We start from the raw sequence: 15209 nt of genomic DNA, 5'->3' as shown, positions 1-15209 counted from the left end.
ACGCATATGTTACTGAACAATTATTTTCACTATAGTAATAAGTTACAGTGGGAAATAAATACATAAAATTTGGTGGTAAAAAGAAATTCCCTACGAATTTAAGGAAAAAAACCTTATAAGTATCTGAAGCAGAGCACCCAGAAAGTTTCAGAGTTCAGAGAATAATTGAATTATCTCGGGGGAGAAGATCTGAGCCATTAAACAAGAACCCAGGTAGGTGTTTGTAATGCAGCATTAGTGGGAACATTTCAATCTTTATAGCAGTTAGAAAAAAAAAAGGGATATTGCAGAAAGTAACTGAAAAAAATCAACTCTAAATTCTGAAATGATTAAGGAGCCATGTGCTCCATAATTCAAGACAAAATAGATTTGGAGTCCAGAGTGTAGAGATCCTACCTGAACAAGTATCAGAATATGCAATAAAGGCTATGTGTAAAGAAAGTTTAGAGAGTTACCACAGCGTGAGGGTTGAGAATACCATCTTTGATTTAGTTGGGGACTAGGTCTGTGTTAGCATCTTGTTTCAGTCACTTACCAGTTGAGAAAATATTTTAACTTGTCTGTGCCTCTCTAGTTTCCTCTCTGTCAGAAAAGAACATAGTCTCAGAGTTGTTAGGAGCAGTGTATGAAATCATGTATACAACACCTTGTCCAACACTTACCATGGTAGCTGTTGACCTATAAAATGAACAAGAAAAGAAATACGCCAAAGCATTTATTTGTAAAACTCTCAAGGACATGGAGAGAGTGTATGAAATATCTATATTGAAGGGCAGACAATATTCAAAGGATTAACAATGAGGACACATCAAGTCTCTCACCTGAGATCTCAAAAATATTTACAGGCTGGGCATAGTGGTTCACGCCTGTAATCCCAGCACTTTGGCAGGATGAGGTAGGCAGATCACTTGAGGTCAGGAGTTGGAGACCAGCCTGGCCAACAAGGTGAAACCCTGTTTCTATTAAAAATGTAAAAATTAGCCAGGCATGGTGGCAGGTGCCTGTAATCCAAGTTACTGGGGAAGCTAAGGCAGGAGAATTCACTTGAACCTGGGAGATGGAGGTTGCAGTGAGCTGAGATTGTACCACTACACTCCATCCTGGGCGACAGAGTGAGATTCTGTCTCAAAAAAAAAAGTACAGTAATGAAACCATGGGTACAACTAAAGAAAAATAATTGCCCAACTGAGCTGGCATTCACACTCATCTCCAAACAGCCTTTTAAGAAGTAGTACCTTATAAATGTATGCAATTATGATTTGTCAATTAAAACTAATGTTTAAGAAAGTAAACAAATGGGAAAAAAAGAATTGAGTCTAACACAGGCACTGTATTGCAAACCGCAGAAAAAGTGAGCAATGAATAAAAACTTTAACTACCTTTAATAGGAAAAGAATTCCAAGCTGTGGTAAAGAATGGCAAGTGAGAAAGAGTGAAATCTTTTTTTCTGTTAAAAGAAAGGTATAATTTTAGTTGGTGAGGGAGAGTGATGTGACCATTTCAGTGCTTTTTATGATAAGGTAATTAGTGCAATTAGGTTAAGTTCCAGTGGGCTAGGTAATACTGCTTTGAACATAATTTAAAGGGATCATTCCATAAAACGATTCTTCAGGAAATTTATTGGATACCTGTATGGAATAATAAGGTCATGGCTCCTGCTGTCCTAGACCTTAATGATTTTGCTGAGGGGGAAAACTTAAAGGAAAACAATGAGTAACATGATAAAGAAGAAATGAGATGTCGTCCATATAGAACATTTGTGCTTGTAAGTATTAACAGGGGAAGCACCTATAAAAATAAAGCCTTGGGATTAGGAAAAAAGAGTAAGAAGATTGTCTTTTATTAAAGACAAGCTGCAAACCTAAAGACTTGAACAAAAACTAACAAGCTAGGTTAAGCTGTATGGGGAAAATAAAGACCTGCCATCATAAGTAAAGGGTAAGTGAGAGAAGATAGGTCATTCATTCTACAACAAAAGGCACAGTAACTAAGGAAACTGTAATGAGACTGAATTATGTGCCTTACCATAGCAACACTCATGTACACAGGATAAAGTTTTGCATGTAAGGAAGGGAAACTAGTTGAAATAGAAGAACTTGATAATCCACTTTCAGAATGTATTCATTCCTTCAAAAGAACATAAAGTGAGTTGGCCTTGGGTTGAGGTTGGCAGTGGAGGGGACAATGAACAAAAGCAAGGGTGAGGTAGGACAAGCACACATACAAAGACTTTAAAATTTCATATTAAAAGAATTTTGGTCTTACAGAAAAATTTCAAGAATAGTATGAAGAACCAGATGCAACAGTTGTTAACCTTTGGTCACATTTGCTTGATTATATTCTCCCTCCCTCTCCAGCATACACACATGCACATGTGCACACATGCTATTTGAGAGTGAGTTGCAGACATGATGCTCCTTTACCTTTAAATACTTGATTGTGTATTTCTCAAGATTAAGGTTATTTATTTCCATAACCACAGTGCAATTGTCAAAATAAGCACATTTAATAAATACAATCTTATTGTACAAACTACACAGAACTTATCCACATTTTGCCAGTTAACTCAATATTGTCCTTTATGGCAGTTTTTTTCTTTCCGATCCAGGATCCAATCTCAGATCATGCATGGCATTTAGCCTTCATGTCACTTTAGTCTCCTTTTCTCTGGACCAGCTCCTTAGACTTGTTTTCCTCTTTCATGACATAGACATTTTAGGAGATGGACTATTGCTCCATGTCTGCTGTTTGCTTATGACTAGATTCAGGTTACGCACTTTTGGCATGTGGTGCTAGGCCTTTCTCAGCGTCTCCCATCAGGAAGTGCGTGATTTCTCTGCCTCACACTAACATTTTCATGCCGCTGATGAGGCAGAATTAACAAATGTGAGTCAAATGGGAAGAGGTGATAACAAGCCTCTTCTCAGCTTGTCCATTTGTTGAACAGATACTGAGGACTTGCCCATGCCAATTTGTAATAATATCTGCAAAGCCAATTCCACAATTGGGAAGCTGTGCAGTTCCATGATGTCTCTGATCAGTATGCTCCTACTTTCTGCAAAGGCAAACCCTTTCATTTTCAAACCTCTGAATTCCCCATTTCTGCTTTCACGTTCAGCAATGTTATCTAACATTGCTTCCCACTTTAATAGAGAAAACAGGAAGTTGTTTTTTTGTTTTTGTTTTTGTTTTGAGAGGGAGTCTCACTCTGCCGCCCAGGCTGGAGTGCAGTGGCGCGATCTCGGCTCACTACAAGCTCCACCTCCCGTGTTCATGCAGTTCTCCTGCCTCAGCCTCCCGAGTAGCTGGGACTACAGGCACTCGCCACCACACCCAGCTAATTTTTTGCATTTTTAGTAGAGATGGGGTTTCACCACGTTAGCCAGGATGGTCTTGATCTCTTGACCTTGTGATCCACCTGCCTCAGCCTCCCAAAGTGCTGGGATTACAGGTGTGAACCACCACGCCAGGCCCTAAAAAGTTTTTTTAAAGTAGGATAGGCCAGGTGTGGTGGCTCATGCCTGTAATTGCAGCACTTTGGGAGGTTGAGCTGGGAGGATTGCTTCAACCTGGGAGTTCAAGTCCATCCTGGGCAAGATGGTGAGCCTCTGTCTCTTAAATTTTTTGTTTTAATTAGCCAGGTGTGGTAATGCATGCATGTATTTCCACCTACTCAGGAGGCTAAGGTGGGAGGAACCCTTGAGCTCAGGAGTTGGAGGTGGCAGTGAGCTGTGATTGTACCACCGTGAGCCAGCCTGAGCGACAAAGCAAGACCTTGTCTCTTAAACATTTTCACCACGTAGCTCCTAAAAGGAAATGAGAAGGCCTATTTCTGAAATGTTTCCATGTCCCCTTGGGGACATTAAAGAGACATTAAAAGAGAATGTCTATTTCAGGCAAGAATAATAAAATGGGTTTTTAATACTACATACGGTTATTTCATCATATTTCTTAGGAATGGTGCTGTATAATATCACAGTGCACAAAATCACAGATTCTTCAAGAAAACTGGTTCTTAAATACCCATAAAGGGGCCCAGTACAACCTGCAGCCTGCTGCATGCCTGTGACATTTAGTCTAACAGCTTAACCAGCCCTCTGCTGTACTTGCCATACAGAAAAGCTGAAACCACTGGTTTCCATGTGAGTTTATGTGGTCCAATCCCTGACCTACTTTCTTCCTGAGAGACCCAACCAGAGGAAACTGTGACCAAAAGAGCATCTCTTGTGTACCAGGCCTGAGTTCAACAGAAAACAGATAAACAACCTCCAACTTTTTGTCCCTGGGTCTGAAGTCACATCCTGAAGGGTTTGGTTACACCAGTAATGAAACATACATGGTTTCCTATTGCTTTCCCTTCTTAATTTCCGGTGAGGATAATGTCACCAGAAGGTTCCATCTCCCTCTCTCAGTAACAGGGAGAAGTGAAACAGGCAATCGGATCTCAGGCAGGGTCTTGGCTTGAGCCTTGGGGCAGTTTACAGAGTTTCTGTCTTGACCATGGAGATCTTTACCAATTTGCTGGGTAGGTCCATGGCTGCCTGTTTCCCCCAAGACTGCTTTGCCATGACAGCTACCTGAATGACTCTGAGGAACTGCTCTTTGGTGATTTCAGGAGGTTCTTTCCCTTTAAGGGTTCTTCAGACAAAATGTCTGAAGCGCTCTCAATATGAGTTTTAGTAGCGGCCAGCCTGGGTCTGGGAGCAGAGGGATAGGACGTACCCTGCCTGGTCATGCCCAAGGGATTCTGATTATTCATCCACAACACACCTTGGGAATCATGAACCTCCCGTCTGTTGTCACAGCTGTCTGTCCAGTGCTGGCTGACGTCCAAGCTAACAGCTGCCCCACTGGGAAACTTCATGCTGGTCACAATGGCATCTGCATCCTTTAAGGAGGCCATATCTGGTCAGAAGGCATGTCTGAGAGAAAACACAGTGTCTGGAGTGACTTTTCCCAGCAACATGCATGAGATGTCTGCATTGTGTACCCAGTCTTGTAGAGAACCCCACCTGCCCGCCCGCCCTGCCTTCCTTCCTCCATTCCTCCCTCCCTTCCCTCCCTCTCTTCCCTCCCTCCCTTCCTTGCCCAGGCTGGAGTGCAATGGCGCCATCTCAGGTCACTGCAACCTCCATCTCCTGGGCTCAAGCAATTCTCCTGTCTCAGCCTCCCGAGTAGCTGGGATTACAGGCGCATGCCACCACGCCCGGCTAATTTTTGTGCATTTTGAGTAGAGATGGGGTTTCACCACATTGGCCAGGCTGGTCTCAAACTCGTGATCTGCCCGCCTTGGCCTCCCAAAGTGCTGGGATTACAGGCGTGAACCACCGCGCCTGGCCGGCCCCTTTAGGAAACGGAGAGAGGCCCCTGCTCACAGCACCATCTGGTGGATCCTTGTGTAAGAACTGGATTAAAGCGCTTGTAAAATCCAGAGGAAACGCGTTCCCAGTCTCTGGGCTTCCTCTCTGAATGGGCCTGCCCCCTTGAATAGGCGGTCGTCTATTCAAACCAGGCAGCCTCTTGCAAAGCACCCCCATCCCTGTTCTCGAATTACCCTAGTGCTGGCCAAATAATCGGCTCTGAAGGTTCAGTCCAGTTTATATAGCCGATACTCAAAAACATATAGCAAGCAGCAGCTGTTCTTATCTAGTATATCCCAAAGATGGTCAGGCGAATGCTTCGATGTCATTAAAGCATCTCATACCTCTGTTGGAGGTTTCTGAAATAAGTCTTTGGCTGTTCTGAGAGCACCAATAGGCTTTTCACTCAGAGAGCAGGAAAGGCTGAGAGGTGGCCAGCAGAAGTAGATTTGCGTCTGGACGGGAAGCAGAATGCCTGAGAGAATTTCTGAGTGGTGCAGGGTCCAAGGCTGCTGAGATGAGAATGAGCGTCCATAGGATGACAGCTCTTCGCGGGCAGCAGTGGCTGCAGTGGGTCCTTCTGAGCTCAGGTAGTCTCCCAAGGGGTAGCCAATGCTCAGAGCGGGTACATCCATTAGGATAGGGTGCCAGAACGATCCCTCCTGGAGAAGGTTCGCCGGCAAGAAGAGTACGCCTTCCCACGGGGGAAGATGGCGGTACAAGGGTCTCCCCTGGGAGGGTGACCAAGGCCAGTCTGAGCCTCTGGGGGCCCAAGATCGGGGACTCTTGGTAGCCAGTGGACGGGCAGGGCCGACTCGCTTTGGCAGGCGCCAGGGTGAAGGTACTGAGGTTACGTGAAACATACTCTCAGTAACATTGTTTTAAGACAACCAGGCCAGGCGTGGTGGCGGCACCTGTAGTCCCAGCTACTCGGGAGGCTGAGGCAGGAGAATGAACCCAGGGGGCGGAGCTTGCAGTGAGCCGAGATGACGCCACTGCACTCCAGCCTGGGCCACAGAGCCAGACTCCGTCTCAAAACACACACACACACACACACACACACACACACACACACACACACACACACACAACCAAGTTGAAGCGTCAGGGTAGACAACTATAGTTCTGGAGTTCAGAGTAAAAGTCTGGGACTGGAGATTGTTGGGCAGGAGTTGGGAGTGGTTGGTGTAGATTTGAAGCCACAAAACTAGATGAAATCCCCCAAAGAGTGAGGGTAGAGAGACAAAACAGCAACAGAGACAGGAAGTTAGAGACAAGTAGAAAGAGTGGGAACGTGAGGCAAAGTGAAGACTGTTTCAAGAAGGGAGTGATCAGCTGAGATCAGGTAAAATGAAGACCAAGAATAAATCATTGGTGACCTTCACAAAAAGCAGTTTGGGTAACATGATGGGGACACTAGTTGTTTTCAGTGGTTATAGATAAAATTGAATGGAAGTGACGTTTATGAAGCACCTTTGACGTGTGTTAAAAATTTTGCAATTTAAAAATTACAGAAACCCTATGAGAGAAGGGATGATGTTTATTCTCATTTAACTGATAAGGAAATAGGCTTAACAGTACCAAGAATTTTACCAAGGTCATACAGCAGTACAGAGACCATTTTTACAATGCTATGCATGTTTAGCAGTATTTTCAGCCAATTCCCTTTGTACTCATTGCTGAGTACTGTTTGGTGTCAGTCTTTACTTAGGAAGACACTGGGGAGAAGTCAAAATCCAGATCAAAAAGGTATACACACAAAGAATGTTGAAGAACGGATTGCCAAACTAAGTGAATGTAAGCCATTGGGCAAAACTGTAATCTGGCAGTGTTTCATGGTGACACCTGATCTTTTGTATCCTTTATAAACAATGGTCTGAAGACTAAATTTAGCCTCTGGAGTTTCACTCTCATTGCCCAGGCTGGAGTGCAATGGCACGATCTTGGCTCACTGCAACCTCTGCCTCCTAGGTTCAGGCGATTTTCCTGCCTCAGCCTCCCAAGTACCTGGGATTACAGGCATGCACCACCATGCCCAGCTAATTTTGAATTTTTAGTAGAGAAGGGGTTTCTCCATGTTGGTCAGGCTGGTCTCAAAGTCCCGACCTTAGGTGATCTGCCTGCCTTGGACTCCCAAAGTGCTAGGATTACAGGCATGAGTCACCACACCCGGCCATTTTTGGCATTTAATATTTTAATCCTTTCTAATGTTGTTCTTTGGTGCTTGTTTATTATCTCTTTTCAAAAGTTCAGTAACCATATCAAGCAGAATCCTATGGATAAGAAAAAAATCAAGTAACCATATGGGGGGGTTTCTACTCTCTGGAATGTTGAATTTATATCACAACCACTTCCATACAATGGCTTCCTGTAAGATTTTCCTCCGTAATTGTTCCACACTTCTATTCTTTAGTAGCAAGCCTAATAAATATGTTTACTTTCCTAGAAGCTGTCCATCAAAAGGCTTTTTCTAGGAAATACTTTCTCTCCTTCCAGGGCCTTTCTTTGAGTCTCCATGGAGGAAATTATCAAGTTTTGGGGTAACTGAAATTTTTAACTTCTCTTTCTATACCACATCCCGTAGCAGAGCTACTCTTGGGCTAGGCAGGCTAGAGTTATTAATGAGTTTTATTATTTAATGGCAGACTTTCGATAGTATTACCCTAACCTAGCAAAACATTTATACTTTGACATTGTCCTTAGGATATATTCTTGTTTTGCCTATACAATCTGAATCCTAGGGATATTATATGTCACTGTTATCTTTAAATCTTCAAGTCTGTGAGACACAGTTTATTGACAGAAGATTTTTAAATTTTCATTTATTTTCAGATGTTCGCACACAAGCCATGTACCAGATGATGGATCAAGGCTTTGTAGGACTTATTTTTTCCTGTTTCATAGAAGATAAGAACACGAAGGTATTGTGTGTGCGTGCGTGTGTGTGTGTGGTGTGTGTGTGTGTGTGTGTACACACAGAGTAGAGAAAAATCTCTTTGCAATTTTAATAGGATGGCCAGGAAAGGTTTCAATGAAAAGGGTCATTGAGTCAGGACCTGAAGAAGGTGAGGGAACAAGTCTGGTGGATTTCTTGGGGAAAGAACGTTCCAGGCAGAGGAAATAGCCAGTGCAAAGATCCTAAGGTGAGTGTGACATGTTCAGGAAACATCAAGGAAGTTGGTGTGGCTGCAGCAGAGTGAGGAAGACCATGACCATACATCCCAGTTTGCCTCTATCAGTCCCAGTTTTACCCTGTTATCCTACTGTCCTTCCCTCTTGGAAGTGTCCCAGTTTGAATGATAACTCATTTAGTTGTCCTAAACGAGGTCCAGATCTTGTAAGGCCTTGACTTTGACTCTGACTTGGTAAGTAACTGGAGGATGACTTTATGTTTTAATGGGATCTCTCTGGCTTCTGTGTAGACTGAACAGTGGGCAGAGGGTGGGGGTGGAATCCATGGCATCAGTGAAACCTGTTAGGAAGATATTGCTGTAATCTAGACAAGAGATGATGGAGGTTTGGTCATGGTGGTGAGAGTGAAGATAATGAGAAGTGGTTGGATGCTGAATATAGTTTGATGGCTAGTAATAGTAACAACTATCATTTATCACCTGTTGTATGGCATGTACTTATTAGGTGCTTTATATAAATATGCTGTAACCCTGAGAACCCAGAAGCTCAGAGAGGTTAAGCAGTTTGATCAGTGGCCAGTCTTGCCATGCTGTATTTGAATTCTGTTTGAATTTTATGTTCAAGAGGTTATAATATGTGTCAGTTCAAACAAAAAGAAAATTACTACTTAACATTGTAGCTATGAGTTCTGCTAAGAATACCAATAGTGTCTTATTTAGTGCATTAGTTATATTCTCAGAATCTGTGTTAATGAATATTTTCCATAAAATCAGTTTTCCAGAAACACTACAGTTCAGTACTTTGAACTTTATACATCATTTGATATGCTTTCAACTTTGTAATCATACATTTATTTATTTATTGTCATCATAAGTAGTTGTTGAATAAGTTTCTCAGGTTTCAGTATAGCAGTTTGAATGTTCAGGTTCTTAGGTTCCTGGTTCTTGTGTTTGTTACATGAGCAGATGTTTGGTTGTGACGATCTTATGTTGACTGAGCATATGATCCTTTTTCAGAAATTGATTTATGGCATATTCCATCTTTGGAATCTCTTTTAACTTTCTGCTTCTAGAGGGGCCTTTGGGGTCTTTCTCAATATTAATCTTTCTTTTTGTGATATTTCTTTCTTTCTTTTTTCCTTTGATAGACTGGCCGGGTACTCTACACTTGCTTCCAATCCATACAGGCCCAAAAGAGTTCAGAGTAAGTATTAGAGAGACTTATGTGTGTATTGAAGGGCTAACCTCCGATTCAGGGAATTTATTGTTTTGTTTCATTTTATTCCTTTCATTGGTAAAACACTAAGAACTCTGTATTTTTATTTATACTCATTTACAGCTCTAAGATGAGCTTTAGCAGTTTGGATATTGGGGACCTAGGAAGCTAGGGTCATATGAGCAGTCTCTTCACTGTAATTACATCACCACAGTCCTGCCTGACATTTCCTTTTGTACACTTATCCTAACTGAGCTGCTACTTTTCCTTTCTCTGGTAATCATAAATCAAAGACTGAACATGCAGAGTACTAGATTTGTATAGATTATTGTCTTTGCTGCGTCATAAACTTGATTTAAATGTTTGCATAGATCCATTTCCTTATTGAAATCCAACTTAATCTAAATTAGCAAATCTTTTTTTTTTTTTTTTTTTTTTTTTTTTTTTTTTTTTTTGAGACAGAGTCTCACTCTGTCACCCAGGCTGGAGTGCAGTGGTGTGATTTCGGCTCAGTATAACCTCCACCTCCCGGGTTCATGCAGTTCTCCTGCCTCAGCCTCCTGAGTAGTTGGGACTACAGGCATGTGCCACCATACGTGGCTAATTTTTGTATTTTTAAGAGAGATGAGGTTTCACCATGGTGTTTCCCTGACTATTCTTTTATTTATTTATTTATTTTTATTTATTTAATTTTTATATATTTATATATTTATTTTTATTTTATATATTTATTTATTTATTTTTTGAGACAACGTCTCGTCCAGTTGTCCAGGGTGGAGTGCAGTGGTGCGATCTTGGCTCACAGCAGCCTCTGCCTCCTGGGATCAAGCTATTCTGTCTTAGACTCCTGAGTAGCTGGGATTACAGGCACGCGCCATCATGCCTAGCTAATTTTTGTATTTTTAGTGGAGACAGGGTTTCACCATGTTGCCCAAGCTGGTCTCGAACTCCCAAGCTGGTCTCAAACTCCCAACCTTGGGTGATCTGCCCATCTCGGCCTCCCAAAGTGCTAGGATTACAGGCGTGAGCCCAGGCTTGAGCCACCACACCCGTCTAAGACCCTGACTATTCTTACATGTTTGGTTTTTCATGTGAACCTTACTATCAGCTTGTCTAGCTCCAGATAAAATCCTTTTGATATTTCCATTGAGATTGTGTTAAATGTATAAATTAATTGTGATGTTGCACCCTATCCAAGAGCACTGGCTGTCTTTCCATTTGCTGTAGTCTACTTTTGTGTCTTTCAGGAGTGTTGTTTTTCTCATATAGGTTTTGCATATGTCTTACTGAAATTTCTTCTTAAGCATTTATCTTCTTTTTTGCTTTGTGAATGTTTTTTTTTCTATTACATCCTCTGTTTTTTGCTTGTATATTTGAAGGCTATTATTTCTGTATATAAATTTTTATCTTCCTGAATTCTTTTGTTCTTTGAGTTAATTATACCTTTATTTCCCTACAGCTTTCCAGATAAGTATCACACCCCATCTGCAAATAGTTTTACTTATTTCTCAATTCCTAAACCTCTAATTGATTCCTTAAATATAACTGCATTGCCTAATACCTTCTTTAGAACATTAAATAGTAGTGGAAATAGTAGATAATCTTGTTTTGTTTCTGATCCTTATGGAAATTCCTATAGCATTTCTTCATTAAGAAAGATTCTGTATTCAGGAATAAAGTATATATCCTTTTCATATTAAGAAAGTATCCATAAATTCCTACTTTTGCCCTTTTATTCTGTTTTCATCAGGAATAGGTATTAGATTTTGTTAAGTTTTTCAGTATCTACGGAGGCAATTATGGTTTTCCTTAGTTCTATTAATATTTATAGATTTCCTACTATTTAACCAACTTTGTGTTCCTCAAAAAGACAGGATTATGTTTGCTAATATTTTGTTTAGTACTTTTTCATCAAAAATCATAAGTGCTATCAGAAATATTAATTTTTTGTACTGTCTTTATCAGGTTTAGGTATGTATGTTACACTTGCTTCAGAGGAATTGTTTGGAGTTTTCTTTCATTGTGTAGGCTGTGACAGAAATGTATGTAGCAGTGAGACCATCAGTTCTTTGACAATTCCTCTATGAAATCAACTAGGCCTTTTTCTGTGGGATAGGTCCTTGATAAATTTCTCTGTTTCTCCTCTGAGAATTCATCTGTTTATGCTTTCTTTTGGTAATGGGGTCAATTTTGGTAAAGTACAGTTTCCTAAGAAATTATTCATTTTGTATGGTTTGCAAATTTATTTACACAGAGATCTCTCTGCCAGATAGTCTGTCATATTTTAAATGTCTTGTATTTCAGTAGTTATCTCCCCCTTGTCATTTCAAATTTTGTATATTTGTGCTATTTCTTTTTTCCCTTGGTTATGTTAGCCAGTGGTGTGTCAATTTTGTTATTTTTCCCTGAAACGCTGATTTTTATTTAGTTATTTTTTTTCTATTCCCAACCTTACTACTTTTGCTTTTATGTTCATTATTTCCTTCCTTATGTTTCATTTTGGTCATTTTGTTGTGCTTTATCTTAGCATTTGGAGTTTGCAATTTAATGAGTATATTTTTTGTCTTTCATTATTATTGATATAAATGCTTAAGGCTATGAATTTTCCACTGATCTTTGCTTTAAATATATCCCATAGATGCTAAGTAGTATTTTCATTTTTATTACTTTTTTAAAAGTTATTTAATTTTAGCACTCACCCATTTTGCTTCCTTTCAATTTGGTATCATGGTGTAGCTCTTCTAAAATGATCCTGCTCCCTAATGCCCTCAGAATAAAGCCCTCAACCTGCAGCCCTTCATGGTTTGCTTATTTCTCCAGCCATGGTCTCTTTCTGTCATATGCTCACTCTACCTACAGTTTCCTTTTTCCTTATACCACCTGGCCTATGTCTAGTCATTTTTGAAGATGACGATCAAATTTAGGAATCCTTCTCTGATAATTCTCAACTCCCGATACCATCCCAGTTAAGCATTCCTCCTGGAAACTTCATAAAATCATATCCTTCCTTTTTGTAATACGTATTATATTTTAATATTTTGTTCTTCTAGTAACATTGTAAGATCCTTTTTTATTACTTTCCCGTGGTGCTCAGTAAATATTTGTTTAGCGTCCCTTCAGCTGTAGATTTCAAAACTAGTATTTTAATACGTATATTCTGACCTGTGAGCTCTAGCATACTCTAGAGCTTCTTTGTCATAAACTTTGGTTGGTTGGTTGGTGCTAGCTTTTCAATTGAAGTGTAACACACAGAAAAGTACACAAATTACAAGTGTCCAGCTCAATCAGTTTTCACAAAATGAAAACACCTATGCAACCACAACCCAGATCAGCTCCATGAATTTTTACAAAGTGAACATGCCTGTGAAACTGTATTACATATCAAGAAATAGAACCTCCTTTGTGGCTCCTCTCAATTGTTATGCCCTCGTTTTTTCCCCAAAGGTAACCATTATCCTAACCTCTAACAACACAGATTAATTTTGTCTGTTTTTGAATTTTATATAAATGGGAAAATACGGTAAGTACAACTTTGTGTGTGGCTTCTTTCACTCTGTTATGTTGCGTATTGGTAGGTAGTTCTTATTTATTGCTGTGTAATATTTCATTGTTGGAATTTATCACAATTTACTTACATATTATATTGTTAGGCATTTCGGTTGTTTCCAGTTTGGGACTCTTATGAATAAAGCTGCTATGAAAATAATCCTTACATAAGCCTCCTGTTGCACATGTGAATGCATGTCTTTTCAGTATGTACATAGAAGTGGAATTGCTGGGTTATCACTTTAGTAGAATAGTTTCCAAGTTATCATACAAATTCACATCCTTGCCAACAGTGTATGAAGGGTTTTCACGGCTTAACAGCTTCACTGACAATTAGTATTTTCTGACTTTTTCATTTTTTGCAGTTCTGGTGAGTGTGCAATAATATCTTATTGTGGTTTTAATTTGGATTTCCCCAGTGACTAATTAGGTTGAACACCTTTTCAAATGTTTATTGGCTTTTTGGATATCCCCTCATGTATAAGTCACATTCATTTTTCTTTAACTTTCTTAGTACTTCAAAAGAATTCCAATATGTTCTGGATACAAGCTGTCAGCTATACCTATTCCAAGTATCTACTCTCTCACCCTGACCTGATTTTCACTACCTTAATGGTATCATTTGAGGAGCCTAAGTTGTTTATTTAATATAATAGTCCAAATTATCTTTTTATCTTCTCGGTCTAGTGCTTTTTAGTGTCCTATACTATTTAAGAAATCTTTCCCCATCTGAAAGGGATGCTTCATTATTTCACCATTCATGCTTAAATCTACAATCTACTTAGTGTTAACTTTAGGATATGATGTGGGATGTGAGTTGACGTTCCCTTTTTCCCATGTGTATATCTAATTGACCTGGCACCATTTATTGCTGCCCTGCCACTTTGCCTTAAACCAATTGTCCATATATATATGGTTATGTTTCTGAACTCTAGGCAATTCTGTTTTGTCTATGTGTCTATCCTTGTGTCAGTAACACACTTTATTAATTGCTGTAGCTTTATAATAAGTCTTGATGATATGTGGTAACGTTTGTTCTCCCCTTTGTTGTTATTCTTCAAGACCATCTTGGCTATTCTTGGCCCTTTGTAAACCCATATAAATTTTAAAATCGGCTTGTTGATTTCCACAAGAAAACTTGCTGAAACATGTCAGCTGAGATTTGATTGGAATAGAATTAAATCCGTTCATCCATTTGATGTATTCCTCCATTTATTCAGATTTTAATTTCTCTATCTTTAGTATTTTTCTGTGAAACATCTGAAAAGATTGTGCACATTTTTCATTTAAATTATTCTTGGGAATTTGGTGTTTTATGTTATTGTAATTAGTATCTTTTCATAATTTTCCAGTTGGTACTGGTTATTTAGATAGCAAATTGATATATGTATATTGGCTTTATATCCAGCAGCCTTATGGATATAAATGTACTTATTAATTCTAATGATTTATCTGCAGATTTTATTTCCTTGGGATTTTTTGTGTAAACAGTCATGTCTTCTATAAACAAGGGCAATTTAATTTCACCCTTTCCAATCTTTACACATTCTTATTTCTCTTTCATGCCTTATTATACTGGCTCAGTCTTCCAGTAAAATTTATACATAAAATGTAAAGAGAATGCTTCAAAATTTCCCAGTTATCGCTGGTGTTTCATTTAGCTTTTCTGTAGTTAGCCTCTATTATATTAAGGAAGTTCCCTTGTATTCCTAGTATTCTAAGCCTCTTTTTTATGACTGAATGTTGAATTTTATCAAATGCTCCTTCTGCATTTATTAAGATAATCATGTGATTATTTGCCTTAATGTGGTAAGTCTCATAAACTGATTTCTGAATCTTAACCCAGCTTTGCATTTGTTAGTCACTGTATATTATCTCTTTAGTGTATTCACTAGGCTACTCTTTTTAGGAATTCTATATCTTTGTTCATAAATAAGATTGATCCATAATTTTCTT

General features: G+C 39.4%; 1 protein-coding gene across 3 annotated transcripts in view; it reads left to right on the top strand.

Annotated features, from left to right (window-relative positions):
- The window catches only part of BRCC3 (BRCA1/BRCA2-containing complex subunit 3), a 36151-nt gene that overhangs the window by 8970 nt on the left and 11972 nt on the right, over positions 1-15209 (top strand). For all 3 annotated transcript variants that reach the window (XM_010352751.2, XM_010352743.2, XM_010352737.2), the window contains 2 exons: positions 8193-8281; positions 9640-9695. In XM_010352751.2, coding sequence (XP_010351053.1) covers positions 8193-8281; positions 9640-9695 — 145 coding nt within the window. The remainder of the gene's footprint in view (positions 1-8192; positions 8282-9639; positions 9696-15209) is intronic.

This window comes from Rhinopithecus roxellana, chromosome 7, assembly GCF_007565055.1.
Source record: "Rhinopithecus roxellana isolate Shanxi Qingling chromosome 7, ASM756505v1, whole genome shotgun sequence".
Lineage (NCBI taxonomy): Eukaryota > Metazoa > Chordata > Mammalia > Primates > Cercopithecidae > Rhinopithecus > Rhinopithecus roxellana.
Note: the sequence above shows the minus strand (reverse complement) of the source record. Positions and strands in the feature narration are given on the sequence as shown.